This window comes from Aspergillus lentulus, assembly GCF_001445615.1.
Source record: "Aspergillus lentulus DNA, contig: Alt01, strain: IFM 54703, whole genome shotgun sequence".
NCBI lineage: Eukaryota > Fungi > Ascomycota > Eurotiomycetes > Eurotiales > Aspergillaceae > Aspergillus > Aspergillus lentulus.
Window position 1 is genome coordinate 578,847 of NW_028322123.1, and position 16,061 is coordinate 594,907.

The window sequence follows — 16,061 nt, forward strand, 5'->3', positions numbered from 1 at the left end:
AGCAGCTTTATGGAAGCTGCGACCGGCGCAGAGGAAGCAATGGCAAACAAAACATGAATCTAGACGCCCGCTGTAGAACCTGCAGAACTGAAAAATTGGCCATTCGCAATGCTATACGGTCCATCCACCTTCTGTTTGCCTGCGTTCCCGTTTCTGCATCTTTCTGCCTGTCATGTTCTCTCTTGCAGGAGAACACTGCGACAACACATTCATAGCATCCTTCTTGGTTGATGAAATGCACGAAAGGGAATACAAACACAGTAGTAATTGAAAAGTCTATTCCATTCTTCGTTGGCTTGAATCTACCTGTACTCTCCACTCTCGTGTGTAGACAATTAGTGGAAAATGGAAGCTTGATGTGCCAAGAACAGCAAAGTAGCCGTTCCGACCCCGCGGGTTATCGACTTATCTTTAAGGTGGACCCGCCACTGTCGCCCATCAGTTAGCTCTCTTCGACTACAACCAACAACTTACTAAAACAGCACTACGATGGTCTAACTATACCTTGTCATCAAGGGATGGGAATACCCATGAACGATAATATTCACGCCCCCACTGTACCCTCTGGACCTACGTCCGGAGGGGTTCCCCGCGACCTGTCCAAGCTGACCATGGTGGACCTGATGCAAGAGAAGGAACGCATCGAAGCAGAACTGTCGGCCCTTAGCGCCGTGCTGACGTCTGTGAGTCGATCCGATTTACCCAGACGTCTCCGGATGTTACGACTGACAATGTGTGTTTACAGCATGGCGTGAATATGAACACGTCCCTCACGACCTTTGATGGTTTTCCGCGAGACGATATCGACGTTGCGCAGAGTAAGGCTCATCGGATTCCCATATGCGGTACGGAGACTAAATCTGAAGCATAGTCCGCACGACACGAGCACGAATAATTCACCTGCGAACCGACCACAAAGAAGTAATGAAACATCTCGAAAAGGGCCTCCATGAGCATTTCGCCAGTCTTCAACGTGCGCAAGCCGCCGTTGCCGCTGGCGGTTTGAACGGTACTGCAGTTCAACGAAGCAACTTGGGTGAGAACAGTTTATCAGATGCTGAAATGATCGGGACGCCATTTGCCAAGGTGAACAGCGTGGTGCCCGGTAGTCCTGCGGATCATGCTGGGTTGAAGGCCGGGGACACCATACGAAGCTTCGGAAATGTGAACTGGATCAATCACGAACGTCTATCTAAGGTAGCACAAACAGTGCAACAGAACGAAGGAGTAAGTTGTCGCATTCTCTTCTCAAGCTACACCTGGCTGACTTTACGCAGCGCACAATCGTCGTCAAAATCGTAAGAAAGGACGGACCAACGTCCAATAACACTACTGAGCTGAGTTTAGAACTCATACCACGCCGTGATTGGGGAGGTCGTGGTTTGTTAGGTTGTCACCTTGTTCCACTGTGACAGGAGAACCGCAGGCCGGATTGACACTGGCTCAATGGTGCTGCAGGAGGAAAGGTTTTTCGTCATGACGTCTGCTTCTGCCTTGCTCCTCTCCTTGTGCTCTGACGAGAAATGCGGTATGGCTTTTATGATCGTGTCGAAGGTAGGATCAAGCATAAATTGGCGTTACTGTTTGTTTAGGCTGCAAGCGGAGACCTGAAGTCCGAGGAAGAATGTATTAATAATTGATGCATGGAACTCCAAGGTATCTTCGTGCCTAATCTGTAAAAGATGTAGAACATGGACAAATCAAGAGAGATATTTGGGAAAATCGTACTGTGCAAAGAGTTGTTTTTCGTAGATCTACTGGCTGCACGTGCCCCTCAGGCGTCCTTGGACTGCTATCTCGCGGGGCACTGACATCCTCAGGCAACAACACGTGACTTCAACCTGTTGTGACCGACTCGGGGCAAAAATTCCATCACCAGAATAGTCTTTCGCTCTGCTTCTCCCTGGCTTCAGCCGTTCTGTTGAACACACTTCTCTCCATCAACTGTCGCATATTTTTTGACGACTTTCCATAATATAAATACAGCGTGATTTTTTTTCGCCACTTGACTTTTTTCCATTCTCAAACGTCACAGAATCATCGCCATGGCTGCTCCTACTACACCAACCTTCAAGCTCGTCCTTGTTGGTGACGGTGGTACTGGTAAGGCAAGTAAAATCACCCTCATATTGCTTTTTACTCTTGACATACAGTATCTTGCTCTGCCTGCATTCTACGAAAGGGTCGACGCTCATTGACCTACTTGCGTGGCCTTGATTTCTTCATCGCCTCCGCCCGCCGACAAGAAAAAAAATCACCCAAGTGTTGAAGTTCCTTGCGGGATCGCTAACATTCATACCTTGTAGACCACCTTCGTCAAGCGCCACCTTACTGGTGAATTCGAAAAGAAGTACATCGCGACTCTCGGTGTCGAAGTGCACCCTCTGACTTTCACCACCGTATGCCCCGCCAACAACCCCGCTCTATCGTTCCACTTTGCTTCTCCGAGCCGACTAACCTTTCGCGATAGAACCTGGGAACGATTCAGTTCGATGTATGGGACACAGCCGGCCAGGAGAAGTTCGGCGGTCTGAGAGATGGATACTACATCAACGGCCAGTGCGGTATCATCATGTTCGATGTCACCTCCCGTATCACGTACAAGAACGTCCCCAACTGGCACCGTAAGTTACTGTTAACTTAACATAGAGGGTGATGGCAATACTGATCATCACAAAACAGGTGATCTCGTCCGTGTCTGCGAGAACATCCCCATCGTTCTCTGCGGTAACAAGGTCGATGTTAAGGAGCGCAAGGTGAAGGCCAAGACCATCACTTTCCACCGCAAGAAGAACCTGCAGTACTACGATATCTCGGCCAAGTCCAACTACAACTTCGAGAAGCCCTTCCTGTGGCTCGCCCGCAAGCTGGTCGGCAACGCCGCCCTGGTGAGTTTTCCGCCTATGTAGCCTTGTGATTGCAATTTCAGCTAACCGCCGACTCAGGAATTCGTTGCTGCTCCTGCTCTTGCTCCTCCTGAGGTCGCTGTCAACCGCGAGCTCATGGCAGAGTACGAGAAGGAGATGGCGACTGCCGCTGCCATGCCTCTGCCCGACGAGGAGGATGCTGATCTGTAAGCGTGTCACACAGATCGGATCGGGGGAGAATTGCAGTCATTCATCCATGCCTGCGGTTTCCTCCCGGTCATTCGGATTCGTTACGCCATGCCTCGAGTTACGATACAACGATAGCGGTCGGTGGAAATAGCCTGAAGGGAAAGGTCGGCACTGTCATGCATTGGAATCTTACACAACTAGTAGTTTAGACGCTTATCACAATTTTTCTCCCTTTTTCCTTTCTTTTTCTCACACGATAACTCTATTTACGACAAACAAAAAGCAAATCTGTTGACAAGATTGGGCTGTCTATGGATGGTCGAAAAAGTTTTCATACCGTCTTTGCTTCAAGAGGGTTATCTACTCCTCTTACTCCCGTACATAGCCTTACAGCGTAAGCCACTGCAGGGCAAATAGACATATCTACTACCTAGGCAGACTAATAATCCATAACATCCATAAGGTAGCAAACTGTCACCCCATATAATACCTTGTTGATTCCCTGGAATTCCAAGGATCTACCTCTTAACTGGTTTATTGTGGGTGACGTCATAGGCTTTCTTTTATTGGATTAGGTCGAAAGAACAGCACTGTACGTCTCATCCGGTTGTATACAACGTCCAGGAACTTGAACACTACTTATGCACTTGGCGTGTTGATTATGGATGTATGGGCAGCGAATTTGTGACATAGCATGAAGCCCATGATTAAGGGTCGAGACTGCATTCTATCTGCTGCTCTGAGTCTAATGACACCGCAGATGATAGATAGATACGAACTTGTCCGGAATGTAGATAGTAAAGATGTCAAAAACAAAATAAGAAGGGGAAAGGTAGCCATCTAGGGTATCGTATCTGAAGCAAAGCCGAAACGACGCAGAATGATGCCACCAACGCCGTATCGCGCATACTGAAAAGTTAAGGAGCCGTTACCGAACGCCCTGTAGAAGAATTCAGTTAGTCTCTAGTACAATGGTTTCAAGGAATGGGTTGACATACGAATAAATAGGCCAGTTCCTGAGTTCCAAGGCGAGACACCTTCTTCTGGGCCTTCTCGTCCAGAGCACCATCAATGACCTCGCGCTTTTTCTCCTGAAGTTCGAGGATACGGTCCTCGACTGTCTTTTGTACAAGGATTCGATGGATATGAACCTGGCGCATCTGTCCAATGCGATGAGCACGGTCGATGGCCTGGTCCTCGATGTAGGGGTTCCAGAAGGGGTCGAAGATGATGACCTGAGATGCAGCGACGAGGTTCAGGCCCGCGTTGCCGGCTTTCAGGGAAACCAGCATAATCTTGCAGTCTGGGTTGTCGGTGAATTCCAGAACGGCGGCATTTCGATCACCAGGTCTCATGCTGCCGTCATAGCGGCGATAGCCCCAGCCTCGACGCACAATTGGGACCTCGAGGAGATCCAGCAGCGATGTGAACTGGCTAAAGATGATGGTCTTCTCGCCATCCTCTCGGTCCTGGATCTCCTGAAGGATTTCGAGAGTCTTCTCAATCTTTGCACTGGTGACCCAGGTTTTCTCTAATCGGCGAAGGTACTTCTGTTTCGACTTGATATTCTTCGATGCCTCCTTCTTGAGTTCCGCAAGGCTCTTCTTGGTCTTCTTTGCTTTCTTTCCCTTCTTTGTCTTGGACTTTCCGACTGATGCTGGATCATCCTCGTCCTCAACGATGAATCGAGACAAACTGTCATCGTCATCGTCGTCGTCGCCATCGCTATCGTCATCATCTTCGTCGTCACGAAGAGGCTTAAGGGACCCCACTGGATCGGGATCATCCGCATCAGGAGAATGAACCTTCTTGAACGTCAGATGGTCGGTGACCTTCTTCGGATCGACACGACCGCGACAGTTCGGACATTTGATCTCCGCTGCACCATCTTCACCACGCTGCACGGCAAGTGAGGGATCGGTCATCCTTGAAAAACACTCGGCACAAGCGCTATGACCGCATGGAAAAAATATAATGGGATTGTCAACTGCGTCGATACAAATGGGGCACTCAAGATTTTCGTTCTCCTTGAGACGAACCACAACCTCGTCCCCGAAAGCTTTCGCATTGGCAACAAGGTCCAACTCGTCAGTAGCAGAATTGACCTCGACACTAAAATCAGTCATCAAGTGTGGGTGGCAGCAAGCCTGACGAAGCCGAAGAAGCAGAACGAGGATGTTGGAGTAGTTTCTTCCAATGGCGTTAGCTCTGAGATACTTGTTGAACTGAACCTGAGTTTTGCTCTCAAGCGCATCGTAGATGGCCTGTTCATCCTCGCTGAACACAGCATGCACCTTCTCTAAAACCCGGGGTGGAAGCCGTAGGATCGGCTGGCCGTCAATCTTCGATGTCTTGGTGCGTCTAAGCAGAACCGCCTTCACCAGAACCTGCAGTTGTTGCATAGCTTTATCGCGAGGCTCGCCAGGCGGACCCTTGAGTGGCCGGGTAAAGTCCTAAAAAGATAGGTCAATCTTCAGTTAGCCACAAGGCGTGATCATCGACACGTACCTTGTTGAAACGATCGATGCTGGAATAAGGTCTGATCCGGAGGAATTTCAACAATGAATGTAGTTCTTCGACAGTGTTCATCATTGGAGTTCCGCTCATACACCAACGATAGGTGGAATTCAGACGGCAACATGCTTGCGCGGATCTCGTATTTCGATTCTTGATGCACTGAGCTTCATCTATGATGACTCGGTGCCACAGACTGCTCGGGCCGAGGCATGGCAGGTTCTTCAGCAAAGTTCGGGATAAAGCCTCCTCATTCGCGCCAGCCGACTGTAGTTCGTCATACTTTTCCCTGCGCTTCAGTTCCGAGGACAAGGTTCCGAACGTGGTGAGGACCACGTCGTAGTCTTTCAGGTCTCTGTAGCTAACCGCTCGCTTGTCACCGTGTAGAACATAGACTGAAAGTTGATGCCTACCCGGCTTGACAGCCTTCTGAATCTCTCGCTTCCACTGCTGCATTAAAGAGACCGGAGCAACAATCAGTGTGGGTTTCCGCTCTGGATTTGTAGACGGGCGGGACACCATGAGAGCAATGGCTTGTATGGTCTTTCCCAAACCCATGTCGTCGGCCAGGATACCGCCTTTCTTTTCGCTCTCTTCCATGGTCTTCATCCAGGTAAGCCCCAGCTTCTGATGCTCCAGCAAAGTGTATCTAAGCGCCTCCGGGGTGCCTTCCCGCTTTTCCTTGGCAATTTCGGTGTCTGGTCTGATCGTTTCGAGCAATTGTTTGATTTCTTCCTGGACTTGCTTGGGATCCACACCAGGCTCATAGAAATCACTAGATCGAGAAGAATATTGTTAGCACAATGATGCAGTTGCAATCTCAAGGCGCAGGGCAGCATACCTGTAGCCCTTCAACGAAGCATAGTACTCATCAGCAGAAAGTCCTGTGGGCAAGCCGGAAGAGCCTGAGGGTGAGAAGTACGACGAAAATCCTTCAAAGACCGATCTTCCCGCCTGCTGTAACATCTGCCGGCTTGCTTGAAGCCTTGCCATAGTATTCTGCAAGACATTGGGCCCGTACACCGAACCTTGAGGCGCACTGTATCCCGGTGGGATGGAAGGTTGAGTAACTGGGACGTATCTGGCCAGCTCGGTTGCCACGCTCCGACGATTTGGAGAATGACCCGGACGGGTATTATAGCTCGGATACAGCCTGTGATGGCTTTGGGGTCTGGCCTGACCACTGTGGAAGTCTCGGGGTGAGATCTCTGCTACATCGCTGTCATCACTATCGCGCAAGGTAATAAGTGGTAGATGCTGTACTTCTGAATGTCCCGATTCAGGTGTTGACGGAATGCTGTAGGATGAGCGCGAGTGATCCACAAGACGATCCACAAGTGTCGTATTGATGGAACGATGCTCGGGAATGGAAGACGGTCCCGCTGCGCCGCGATATACCAGAGGAGCTTCAGAAGGAAACTGGATGGACGACCGTAAATGATTCGTAGAGGCGGTGCTGCGAGCTGAGGCTGGACGAGGAGGTTCATACAGCCCGTTCATGAGCATACGGGCATACTCTTCGTCACGACGCTCCTGCTCCTTTCGCTCTTCGAGCCATTGCTCTGCTTTTCTCTGCTCTTCCTGGAGTGCGCGCAGGGTATCGTCATTGTCTAAGCCCAAAAGTCGCTTCAGTTCCTCAGACTCATCGTTCAGTTGGCTCTGATGAGTGTGAGACGACGCTGTGCTAGAGTTAGAAGGACGTCTGTCGTCTGTCGCTCGCTTCTGTGGCCGTAAAAAGTTAAGGTCTCCGCTAGAACTCTGACGCCGACGCTTCCGACTGGAATCAGCTTCCAGAGAAAGACCTGCAGGTTCCCTCGAAGCGGACATCGCGGAGCTAGAGCTAGTGGAAGCACGCCTGTGCGTCGATCGTCCTCCAAGTGGCCGATCTAGGTCATCATCGTCATAACCATATGAGCTCGATCTCTTGTTATTGTTAGCATTATCTGCTGACGCTCTTGATATACTCCCTGAGGAACAACCTACGCTTATGGGGAGTCCAGGTCGATATGGGCTTATGTCAAGTGCAGGCTGATATGGCCGTCTCGGAGGAGACATAGCAGAGCTCCCCCACTGAGGAGGACTTAAAGCACCGTTTGAACGTGGAAGAGCGGCGCCGTCTAGCTGTGCCTGAGACAATGGCGACTCAGGCGTACCTGAACGGGCAACCGTAGAACGTGTTTCAGGAGTAGCTTGGCCGCCCCGACGCAGCCGCGCAAGGCGCGTTTCCAAGTCTCTGATAATGTCGAGTATTTCTTGTCTTTCTTCGACAGCATTTGGCCTTTGCTCATTTAAGCTTTGCAGAATGACTTGATGCAGTTGAAGATCGTCCTCGAGATCGTCAATGGACGCATCCTCCGCGATATTTGCCATGCTTGCGTGGAGGCTCCCAACCTGTTGAGAACAGCCTGTCGCCTGGAGCGTAAGAGATTCGCTAGCCAAGTGGCGAAAAAAAGTTCAATCAACTGTCTACTAATCTTGATAGATGTCAAATGAGTGACATTAGAAAGAATCGAAGAAGATGGTAAACAGTTGAAGAGACTCAAAGGAGTTGATGGGTTAAGGATTCTGGTGTTCCTCCTTGGCAGAAAAAAGCAACAGACATAAAACAACACCAGAGACGTCGAGACAAAGAGTGAGGGAAGGCTGAGCAATCCTTGAGTCACAGACAGAGGATCTGGCTTCCTCTGTCGCTTTCTCTGACCAGCGCAATCGAGATTCAAAGAGTGTGTATCTGGTTGACTCTGGAATGGGAGTAGGAGCTGGAAAGGAGATGTATCTAACACGGTGGCGACAGCGCGGATAGTTCACTGGATCAATTTTTTTCACTTCATAGAATTCTCTTTCCGTCACTCAGGTTATTGTTGACAGGTCGATACATTGAGGGGATTCGGGTCATAATGACTCCAGAAGTTTCAGTCTGACAATATCCATGGTTCCATTGAGAAATATTGATCTCTTTTGCTAGTTGTCCCTCATTCTGACGACGTCTTAAAAAGGAACAAAGCTCATCAAGGACGAAGACCTCTTAGAACACTCACAATAATGACGTTCAGTGATCACTTCATATTCTCAGAATAGAAACGGTCGCCTTCTACAGTTATTGAAGCAAAGTAATCGTAGTCTGCAGAGACCCTTCTAGCAGGGCCACACAGTATGCTTTCGCAAACTGTGGTCTCACCCCTGTGAGGATTTCACAAATTCCTCAAACATAATGAATTGGTTCACAACCACGATTCTCATCTAACCCATCGACTGCTACAAGGGAAGATCCTCTTTATGTTGCTATTGAGCAGCCGTTGTACCTGATTTTACAGGCTAGAATCATCCTAGCAAGAATTTTCCCGATAAGGGTACCACTAAGCGTGTCATTATACATAAAATCTCGAGCACACGATCATATTCCTTTCTCCAATTTAGCATCGAACTCGAAGTCGGGAACGTCTTTGGTGCTATCGCTGCTATGAATTTAACCGTGTAACAAGGAAGCATCGAAGAATGAACCGGCCCATGTGGATTTCTCAAATGCTTGTGCTGGTCGTTGAGACTAGGTTGAGTAAGTCCTCGCATCACTTTCTGTTCTGAGTATGGTTGAAGCCTCAGATAGGCATAGAGGAATTCATCGGTATTGTGCTGTAACCTGTAGATCTATTTCTGGTCTGTTCCTGGTTTCAAATACTGTGACTTCATCTTGAGTGCTTGCCAGGTTGGTAACAGAATACCTTGTTCTGAGGAAATATATACTGTAGTGACGCATATCTACACTCTCTATCCGCACTCCGTATAGGGGACTGTCTCAATTTCAAAAGATTATCTGCATGATATGGACAGACAATGGCGACGAAATTGAAGTTTAGCCCCATTCCATGGAATCTCAGCGATCAATCACAGGGAGCCTCCAGCCTCGGCAAGTTGGAAAGCTGACAGCGCCATGCTATGAAGATCCCCGACCGCCCCAGCGGAATTCACATGTCTGCCCCGAACTCTCCGGGGAAGCTGATCATAAGCCCAGCTAAATAACGACCTAATAAGAAGAACAATATCCCCAGTCTTCTTCTCCTTCTATCTATCGTATCTGACCTGGTACTACCAACTATCCACCACTCCTTCACCCAACCCTCGAAAACCCAGAACAGTCATACTCATACAATCCATCACCATGTCTCTCAAGAACGGTACGTCATCCCCACACTACGCAACCAACCGACCAGAAGCGCAAGACCAACTAACAAACCCGCGAGGAAAACAACAGACGCCTTCCCCTCCTCCGCCGCCTTCGACGTGATCAACTCCGCCCTCCAGTCCGACGAAGCCGAGCGCAAAGACGCCATCAAGAACGCCAAGGCCATCGTCGCGTTTAACCTCAAGAACGCCTCCGGCCAGGAGGACAGCTGGTACCTCGATCTCAAGGACAAGGGCGTCGTCGGCAAGGGTGCTGCCCCCGCCGGTGGAAAGGCTGATGGTTCGTTTACATCCCTCACTTTCCAAGATCTGTGGAGTGGGTTGGACGGGGTTCAGGCTGACCAGTGAATTGAATGAACAGTGACTCTCTCCCTCTCCGACGCCGACTTCGCTTCCCTGGTTAGCGGCAAGGCGAATGCGCAGCGGCTGTTCATGGGCGGCAAGCTCAAGATCAAGGGAAATATCATGAAGGCGACGAAGATGGAGCCTGTGCTTAAGAAGGCGCAGAGCAAGGCTAAGCTATAGATACCCCTTCGTGCTCGCTTTTCTTGGGTCGCTTTTTTCTCGACGATGTATTTATTTGCTATATAACGAATACACATGTCCCTATCATTTTATTTGTATTCACATGAGGTTCAAGTGTCTGGAAGATGGACAATTGAAGGAAACGACAGTATCAATCTGCAAGAAGAGAAAGTAGTCGAAGCTAAGAAGGGAAAGAATAGAAAGCTGCCGAATAGTACGACTACAAGGTGAAATAGGCAATCGTGTCCGCGTATGTAGCAAGATTATCGCTGTACACCGCCAGCGAGGCCCCGTCCTTCACAACCATGTTCATCGTTCCCACGGTGCTTAGAGCGTAGACGACCAGCCCGCTGGTGCTGCCCTCGATGCTAAAGATTTCGCTCTGGCATTTCCCGCCCGGATAGTCGGAGCAGGAGGTGCTATAGGAGTTGAAGAAACTGTAGAGCCCTGCACCGTAGATCAGCGTGTTCTGGCTGTTCAAGACCCGGAGACCGAGCGCATCGCAGTTCCCGGGTAGGCAGCTGCTGTAATCTGGGTCATTCAGAGCCGTGTTCCTAGGATATGGGCCATTGGCTGCGTTGGGATTAGGTTGGTAGTATCTGCTTTTGGTCAGGCAGATTTCAAAATTGAGACGACAGTTATTGACTCACGGTGTTTCTGTCTGGATGAAGCTTGTAACAACAGACTGGGAGCCCGAGAACTGATATTGATACAACGAGTGGTGCTCGACTCCGGTACCGTATCTGAACTTGAAGTCAGTTTGACGACAAAACCTGCGAGAGGACCTATGACTTACAGCCAAATGTTCTGTCCTTCTACCAGAAGCCCTCGGCCAGTGTAGACGGAGATCCGGGTATCGCCACCGTCGTCGAGGTCATGATCGGCTGTCCACAGCCAAACATTCTCCAGGTAGACGTTACTGGCACTGCTCGTGATATGCATCGACATGTAAGCCGCTTCGCAGGCTGCCGAGACAGCTGCGGATGTCGGGCACTGTACGGCTTGTAGGTTTGATCCCGCAAATCCCCCGATTCGTGTGTGAACGTCCCACATGCCTGAGCCTTGACTTGCCGCCAAGTTCCACTCGATAAGCACGGCACCAGGCGTCGAGCCTTGCGTGCTCACGATCATATCTGACCATTCGATGCTTCCAGTCTCGCCTGCCTTACCAACTTGGATCACCGGCACTGGCTGGTTGATGTTGGACCACCGACTCCCGCTAGCCATGATGACCGGATATGCTTCTCCTACAATCCGCGAGCCAGGAGGTATGTAGAGTGTGCCAGTCACCTTGTACACACCCTGATCGAAGTAGACAATTCGTCCTGAAGACACGGCTGTGGTAAGAGCAGATTGAATTGCGGCAGTGTCATCAGTAGACCCATCGCCCTTAGCTCCAGCACTTCGTACGCTCAGGAACGAAGAAGTCGAAGATGATTCATACTGCGGCTTTGACTTGGTGTAATATCTTCCACCAGACAGTAGAGCGCTGGGTCTTGTTGGCGCAGTAATCGCACCCTGAAAGTTGGTCGGTCCGGAAGGAGTATACTTGTGTCCCTGACCCCACGCAGCGATGGTCATGGCTCCCGCTGACCCGGCAAGGACTGTTCCACTTGGGCCCTTGACAGCCACGGGAACGTTGTTGAGGGCCACGTTCTCCAGAATCAAGCTACCATTGCTCTGGCTCGAGCTCTGCCAGGCTGTCTCAACGAATACAGGACAGTCCTCAATCGTACTGTCAAGTACAATGGCAGATCCAACTAGCTGAGCTCCAGGACCGCCGTTGGCAATTGAAAAGGCCGTGGTGCAATTTGTCAGAGTGAGTCCTTGGTATGTCCAGCCCCAGTCCCAAATTTGGGAGATACCAACAACGGCGTCTGAAATGTGCAGATTGCGCATGGTGAATTGCTGGTTTCCGATGTTGAACCCATACAAACCGCCTACGGTCGTAACGTCGGCTATAAAACCGCCAGATCCTTTGGGAAATCCTCAGCTGTGCCTCACTTCGTACGGAACGGATTTATGGCTTACCATTCTCAATGAAAAGACCTTGATGCTGCGTCCCCGCGCCAGAACTCATCCTGATCTGGACATTTTGAATGCTCGTAGCTTGCCCGGTAGGCCAATGAATACCGGTGGCAGCAGTGCCCGCAGGTATAGCAGTCAGATCGAGGATCAAATTGCGAATTTGCCTGAAGAAGACATTCGTCGATATCCAGCCCTGGTTACCGTCGCTCTGATATTGATCGCCGTCTATCAGACCAAGTCCTGTGAATCCTGGCGTCGCCTTGATGACAGGAAGCGAGTTTGGATTGCCAATAATCTGGGTAAAGTAGTAATCAATGATCGGCGAAGAGATTATATATGTGCCGGCTGGGAAGTAGACAATCGCAGGGGTTGTAGTTGAAGAGTCGCGACTCGCTGGGGAGAAACGACCACCATCGCTCATAGCTGCGTTGATCGCAGCAGTATCATCTGTTACACCATCACCTGGAGATTATAATCAGAACACGAACAGCCAGTATCGTTACGCGAGGACGCACCTTTAGCACCATAGTCCTTGACATTGCGAAAGACCTTGTATGAAGAAGGGTTTGGATTGAAGGCCGCGATACCCTGATGAGCGATGTTCGCAAGCCAGTATGCCGGATCATCAACCGCTGCAGCTGCGGCTGCAGCAAGGTTAGAAGAATGCCCTACAGCTGCCGCAACTGTCGGGGAGGCGCTGATCACTCCTGACGCGCTCGAGGATGGCGCAGCCGAGGGGCTTCGAATAGGGCTGCTGAAAAGCTGGGCGCGCACTCCGGCAAAGAGCCAAACAGACGTGGCAAGCCAATTGACATGCATTTTGGAATTTCCTGAAGCAACTCAGGTTGGTTGAGAGTAGGATGATGAAGAAGGGGCCATACATCACAATAGTCAGGGCACTTGTGTATTCTTATATGCAACGTACTGCATATGAAGTGTCACATTCTCAAATTCGACCGCTTCAGCACGACATAAAGTGGACGTGTCTTCAGGATACTCCCCCTAGCCAACCAAAGCATTCATATTCGTTTAGGTGTCAGCGGGCCTACCCTAAATCCCCACATCAGGCATGACATGATGGAGGGCTAGGGAAAAGCCGAACGCCACAGGCGGCGTCTATACGGACACGAGAAGATGGCATTGCCATATTGGGAGATATCTCCTTTCCAAAGCGGCATTCTTGCTGGGGAAAGCTGGGGGAGACGGCTGAAGAACAGGGCAGAGTGGACAGTGTGACATGGTTTGAACCCTGTCATCATGAGTGATTAGTCGAAGACACGTCTCCGAGGAAGCAACGCAATCAATTCGAGAAGCAAAATTGGGCATACGGTGTGACGGTGTGATATGCCATGGTGGTGCCTGAGTCGTCGTAGAGTTTCGCTCAGCCACTGAGGTGAGAGCGCACTCCGATCAGGGGGTTGATCCATCTCAAATTCTCAAATAGTCCTCGGTAGTTTGGCTGATCGGCATGAATCTTTGGTCCTGAATGAAAGCAATATTAATTTAAAGTAAATGTTAAACCGACTCCGACTTGTTTTGATTCGCTGTGCCATTCCTTTTTGAACCAAGCGGCAAGCCTCCGACACTATTCAAAAGCCACGTCCACCCCGTGCAGGAGATGTCAATGTGACTGAGAAGCCCCAGATGACTCGGCGAATGTGACTTGAAATCGGCTCCTGACCGTGATAGAGCAGCACTGTAGTATGCAGGAGGTCATCAGCCTAACTCCTTTAAGCAGAAGACTTGAATGCCGGAGTTTCAAACAGAGTAATAGCTAAATATTCAGAAGTGTCTTGGCTGCAGGTCCAGGGAGTCAGGGACAGTCGACTCACCGAAATGCGGAGTACCTGGACTATGCAGCAAGGAAGAGATGATCCACTCCACTCCGCAGTCTGCCAACATCGTACAGAGTAGATATCTGCTCAGCATAGCCCGTAGGTTCAACCTATTGAGCCTGAGAATTGAGACGAGCATTTAAGTAAATACTACACCGTAGATATATGGTACTTCATCTACACAGGCGTCACAACTGATTACTGTGTGCACCGTAAGTCTATAACAAAGCCGTCATACTGAAGAGTTTCTACCAATGCCGTTATGCCCTAATAGCAAAGCCGTTATATCAGAACCGGTATATTAATCTTCGGCATAAGGTTACCCCACGCAAGGTATATCATGGCAGGCAGATCCACACATCCCAGACGGCTCGTCAAATGTAACTTCTGTCAACTGAGAAATGTAACCACAGGCCACACTTGCATCGTACGATCATCGTTTCGGACCAAGCTTGAGGGCGCCAAAGTGGTCTCTCCTCCGTCGGCAAGTGTCCTTCATCTCCGAAGACTGCGGTGTTGAGCATCTAAAAGAAAACCAACGGTCAATAATCGGTTTCCGAAGTCGCTCGGTACGCCAGAAAACCTGCTTGAGCAAATGATGTCTACTAAGTTCACAGAACAACCCAGGCACTTCCCCCGCATTATGACTATGCACTTAATTGGAGCCTGCAAGCCACTGCTGGCAGGTTGGCTTCACTGTTGCAGGCTATCAGACTCCACAGTTTCAACCTGACGGCGGGTAGTTTCCCTCTTCACCGATGGTTGAATCGGGATATCCCTGTCCTCCGTAGGAGACGCGACGGTAATGATGATTCGTCATCAAATCCCGGAAACAGTTTGTATGGAAGGAGGAATCTCCGATGTGACAGGAGGCTGCGTGGATAAGTTGGACTCAGCAACGATGGATAGTCTCTTCTTCTAGGGGAAAGGATATCCCGTTGCTTGCATCAGCTTGCTCGACTGGAAACCCCGAGTCGAAGACTGAGTGACTATGGGAAAGTGCTTCGCGCTAGAAAATATTATAACCTAAGAGTCGTTCATGTTAAGAGAGCTTCCAAAGTCAATAATCTTCAAACAATCTTGACTATATATTCAGCATTTCAAGGTTCCATGACATTGCATTCTCAACCTCGTGTACGGCCATAGAAGCTTTCAAGATCCGCACTCATGGACGGGCAAATGTGTATCAGGTGATTTTCCACCAGACCTAGATTAGCGAGCACCTCTTTGGCAGAAAGACGTCAAATATGCTGCTGTTTCGACGTTGCTGTTTGTGCCATGGCAACCCGTGGAAAGGCATGTCGTAATGATATACAGTATCATTACATATGATACGCCTTTATGTAGGGAGTATCTTTACTTTCCTGCCAGGCCATAACGTAACAGCAATACGCCGTGATGTTGTGCGAAGATAAAGAAGGTCGTTATATGGCCCATAACCAATCAGAGCAGCAACAATGATGTACCATGTAGCTCTCTAGACAAAGAAATTATCTCCATATAATTCTCAATCTGCTGCATATTCTATCCTCATCGCCGGATGTCTCTTCCTGCTGGCTGTTATGTCATTTGTGCCAAGAACGTCACCCTGCATAATCACGTGATGCTGACTTTTTCTGCCAGCGAGAGGCTCTCATCACCGGCGAAAAAAGTCGCGAGCCGAGTAGCTGTTGAGGAAAAGCATATAGCTCTTACCCGCTCAGTCTCATCCTCTCCGGGGCAAAGAACATCGAAAAGAGGCACATACTTCGCGCCTAGCATTGGAGCGCCCCAAATTTACGCCTCTGGCCCCCATTACACCCTCATTCTATTTCTTCTTCCCAAGAGCCCCGTTGCCCAGGCTGCCTCTCGCGCATCGCGACCTGTGCAGAACCAGCGAAATCCGTATTGCTTTCTCTGGCCCACGACTTGACGAAAAGTTTTC

At 49.8% G+C, this 16,061-nt stretch overlaps 4 protein-coding genes across 4 annotated transcripts; 2 read left to right on the forward strand and 2 right to left on the reverse strand.

Annotated features, from left to right (window-relative positions):
- Positions 1-518: 518 nt before the first annotated feature.
- Positions 519-3,077, forward strand: ALT_0168 (GTP-binding nuclear protein GSP1/Ran; the record flags this gene model as incomplete). Its single annotated transcript, XM_033561508.2, has 10 exons — positions 519-683; positions 746-818; positions 872-1,227; positions 1,278-1,298; positions 1,348-1,380; positions 1,459-1,554; positions 2,307-2,399; positions 2,471-2,624; positions 2,683-2,888; positions 2,946-3,077. 10 exons carry the CDS (start codon positions 519-521, stop codon positions 3,075-3,077), a joined length of 1,329 nt encoding a protein of 442 aa, XP_033417399.2.
- Positions 3,078-3,984: 907 nt separating this feature from the next.
- Positions 3,985-7,940, reverse strand: ALT_0169 (DEAD/DEAH box helicase; the record flags this gene model as incomplete). Its single annotated transcript, XM_033561506.2, has 5 exons — positions 3,985-3,996; positions 4,055-5,509; positions 5,565-6,345; positions 6,412-7,493; positions 7,554-7,940. The coding sequence occupies 5 exons, from the start codon at positions 7,938-7,940 to the stop codon at positions 3,985-3,987; spliced, it is 3,717 nt and encodes a 1,238-aa protein (XP_033417397.2).
- Positions 7,941-9,726: 1,786 nt separating this feature from the next.
- ALT_0170 (SCP2 sterol-binding domain-containing protein) lies at positions 9,727-10,274 on the forward strand (the record flags this gene model as incomplete). Its single annotated transcript, XM_033561505.1, has 3 exons — positions 9,727-9,742; positions 9,820-10,029; positions 10,111-10,274. The coding sequence occupies 3 exons, from the start codon at positions 9,727-9,729 to the stop codon at positions 10,272-10,274; spliced, it is 390 nt and encodes a 129-aa protein (XP_033417396.1).
- Positions 10,275-10,494: 220 nt separating this feature from the next.
- Positions 10,495-13,121, reverse strand: ALT_0171 (glycoside hydrolase family 55 protein; the record flags this gene model as incomplete). The annotated part of the gene is made up of 5 exons (XM_033561504.2): positions 10,495-10,873; positions 10,925-11,017; positions 11,071-12,250; positions 12,306-12,764; positions 12,818-13,121. 5 exons carry the CDS (start codon positions 13,119-13,121, stop codon positions 10,495-10,497), a joined length of 2,415 nt encoding a protein of 804 aa, XP_033417395.1.
- Positions 13,122-16,061: the final 2,940 nt, after the last annotated feature.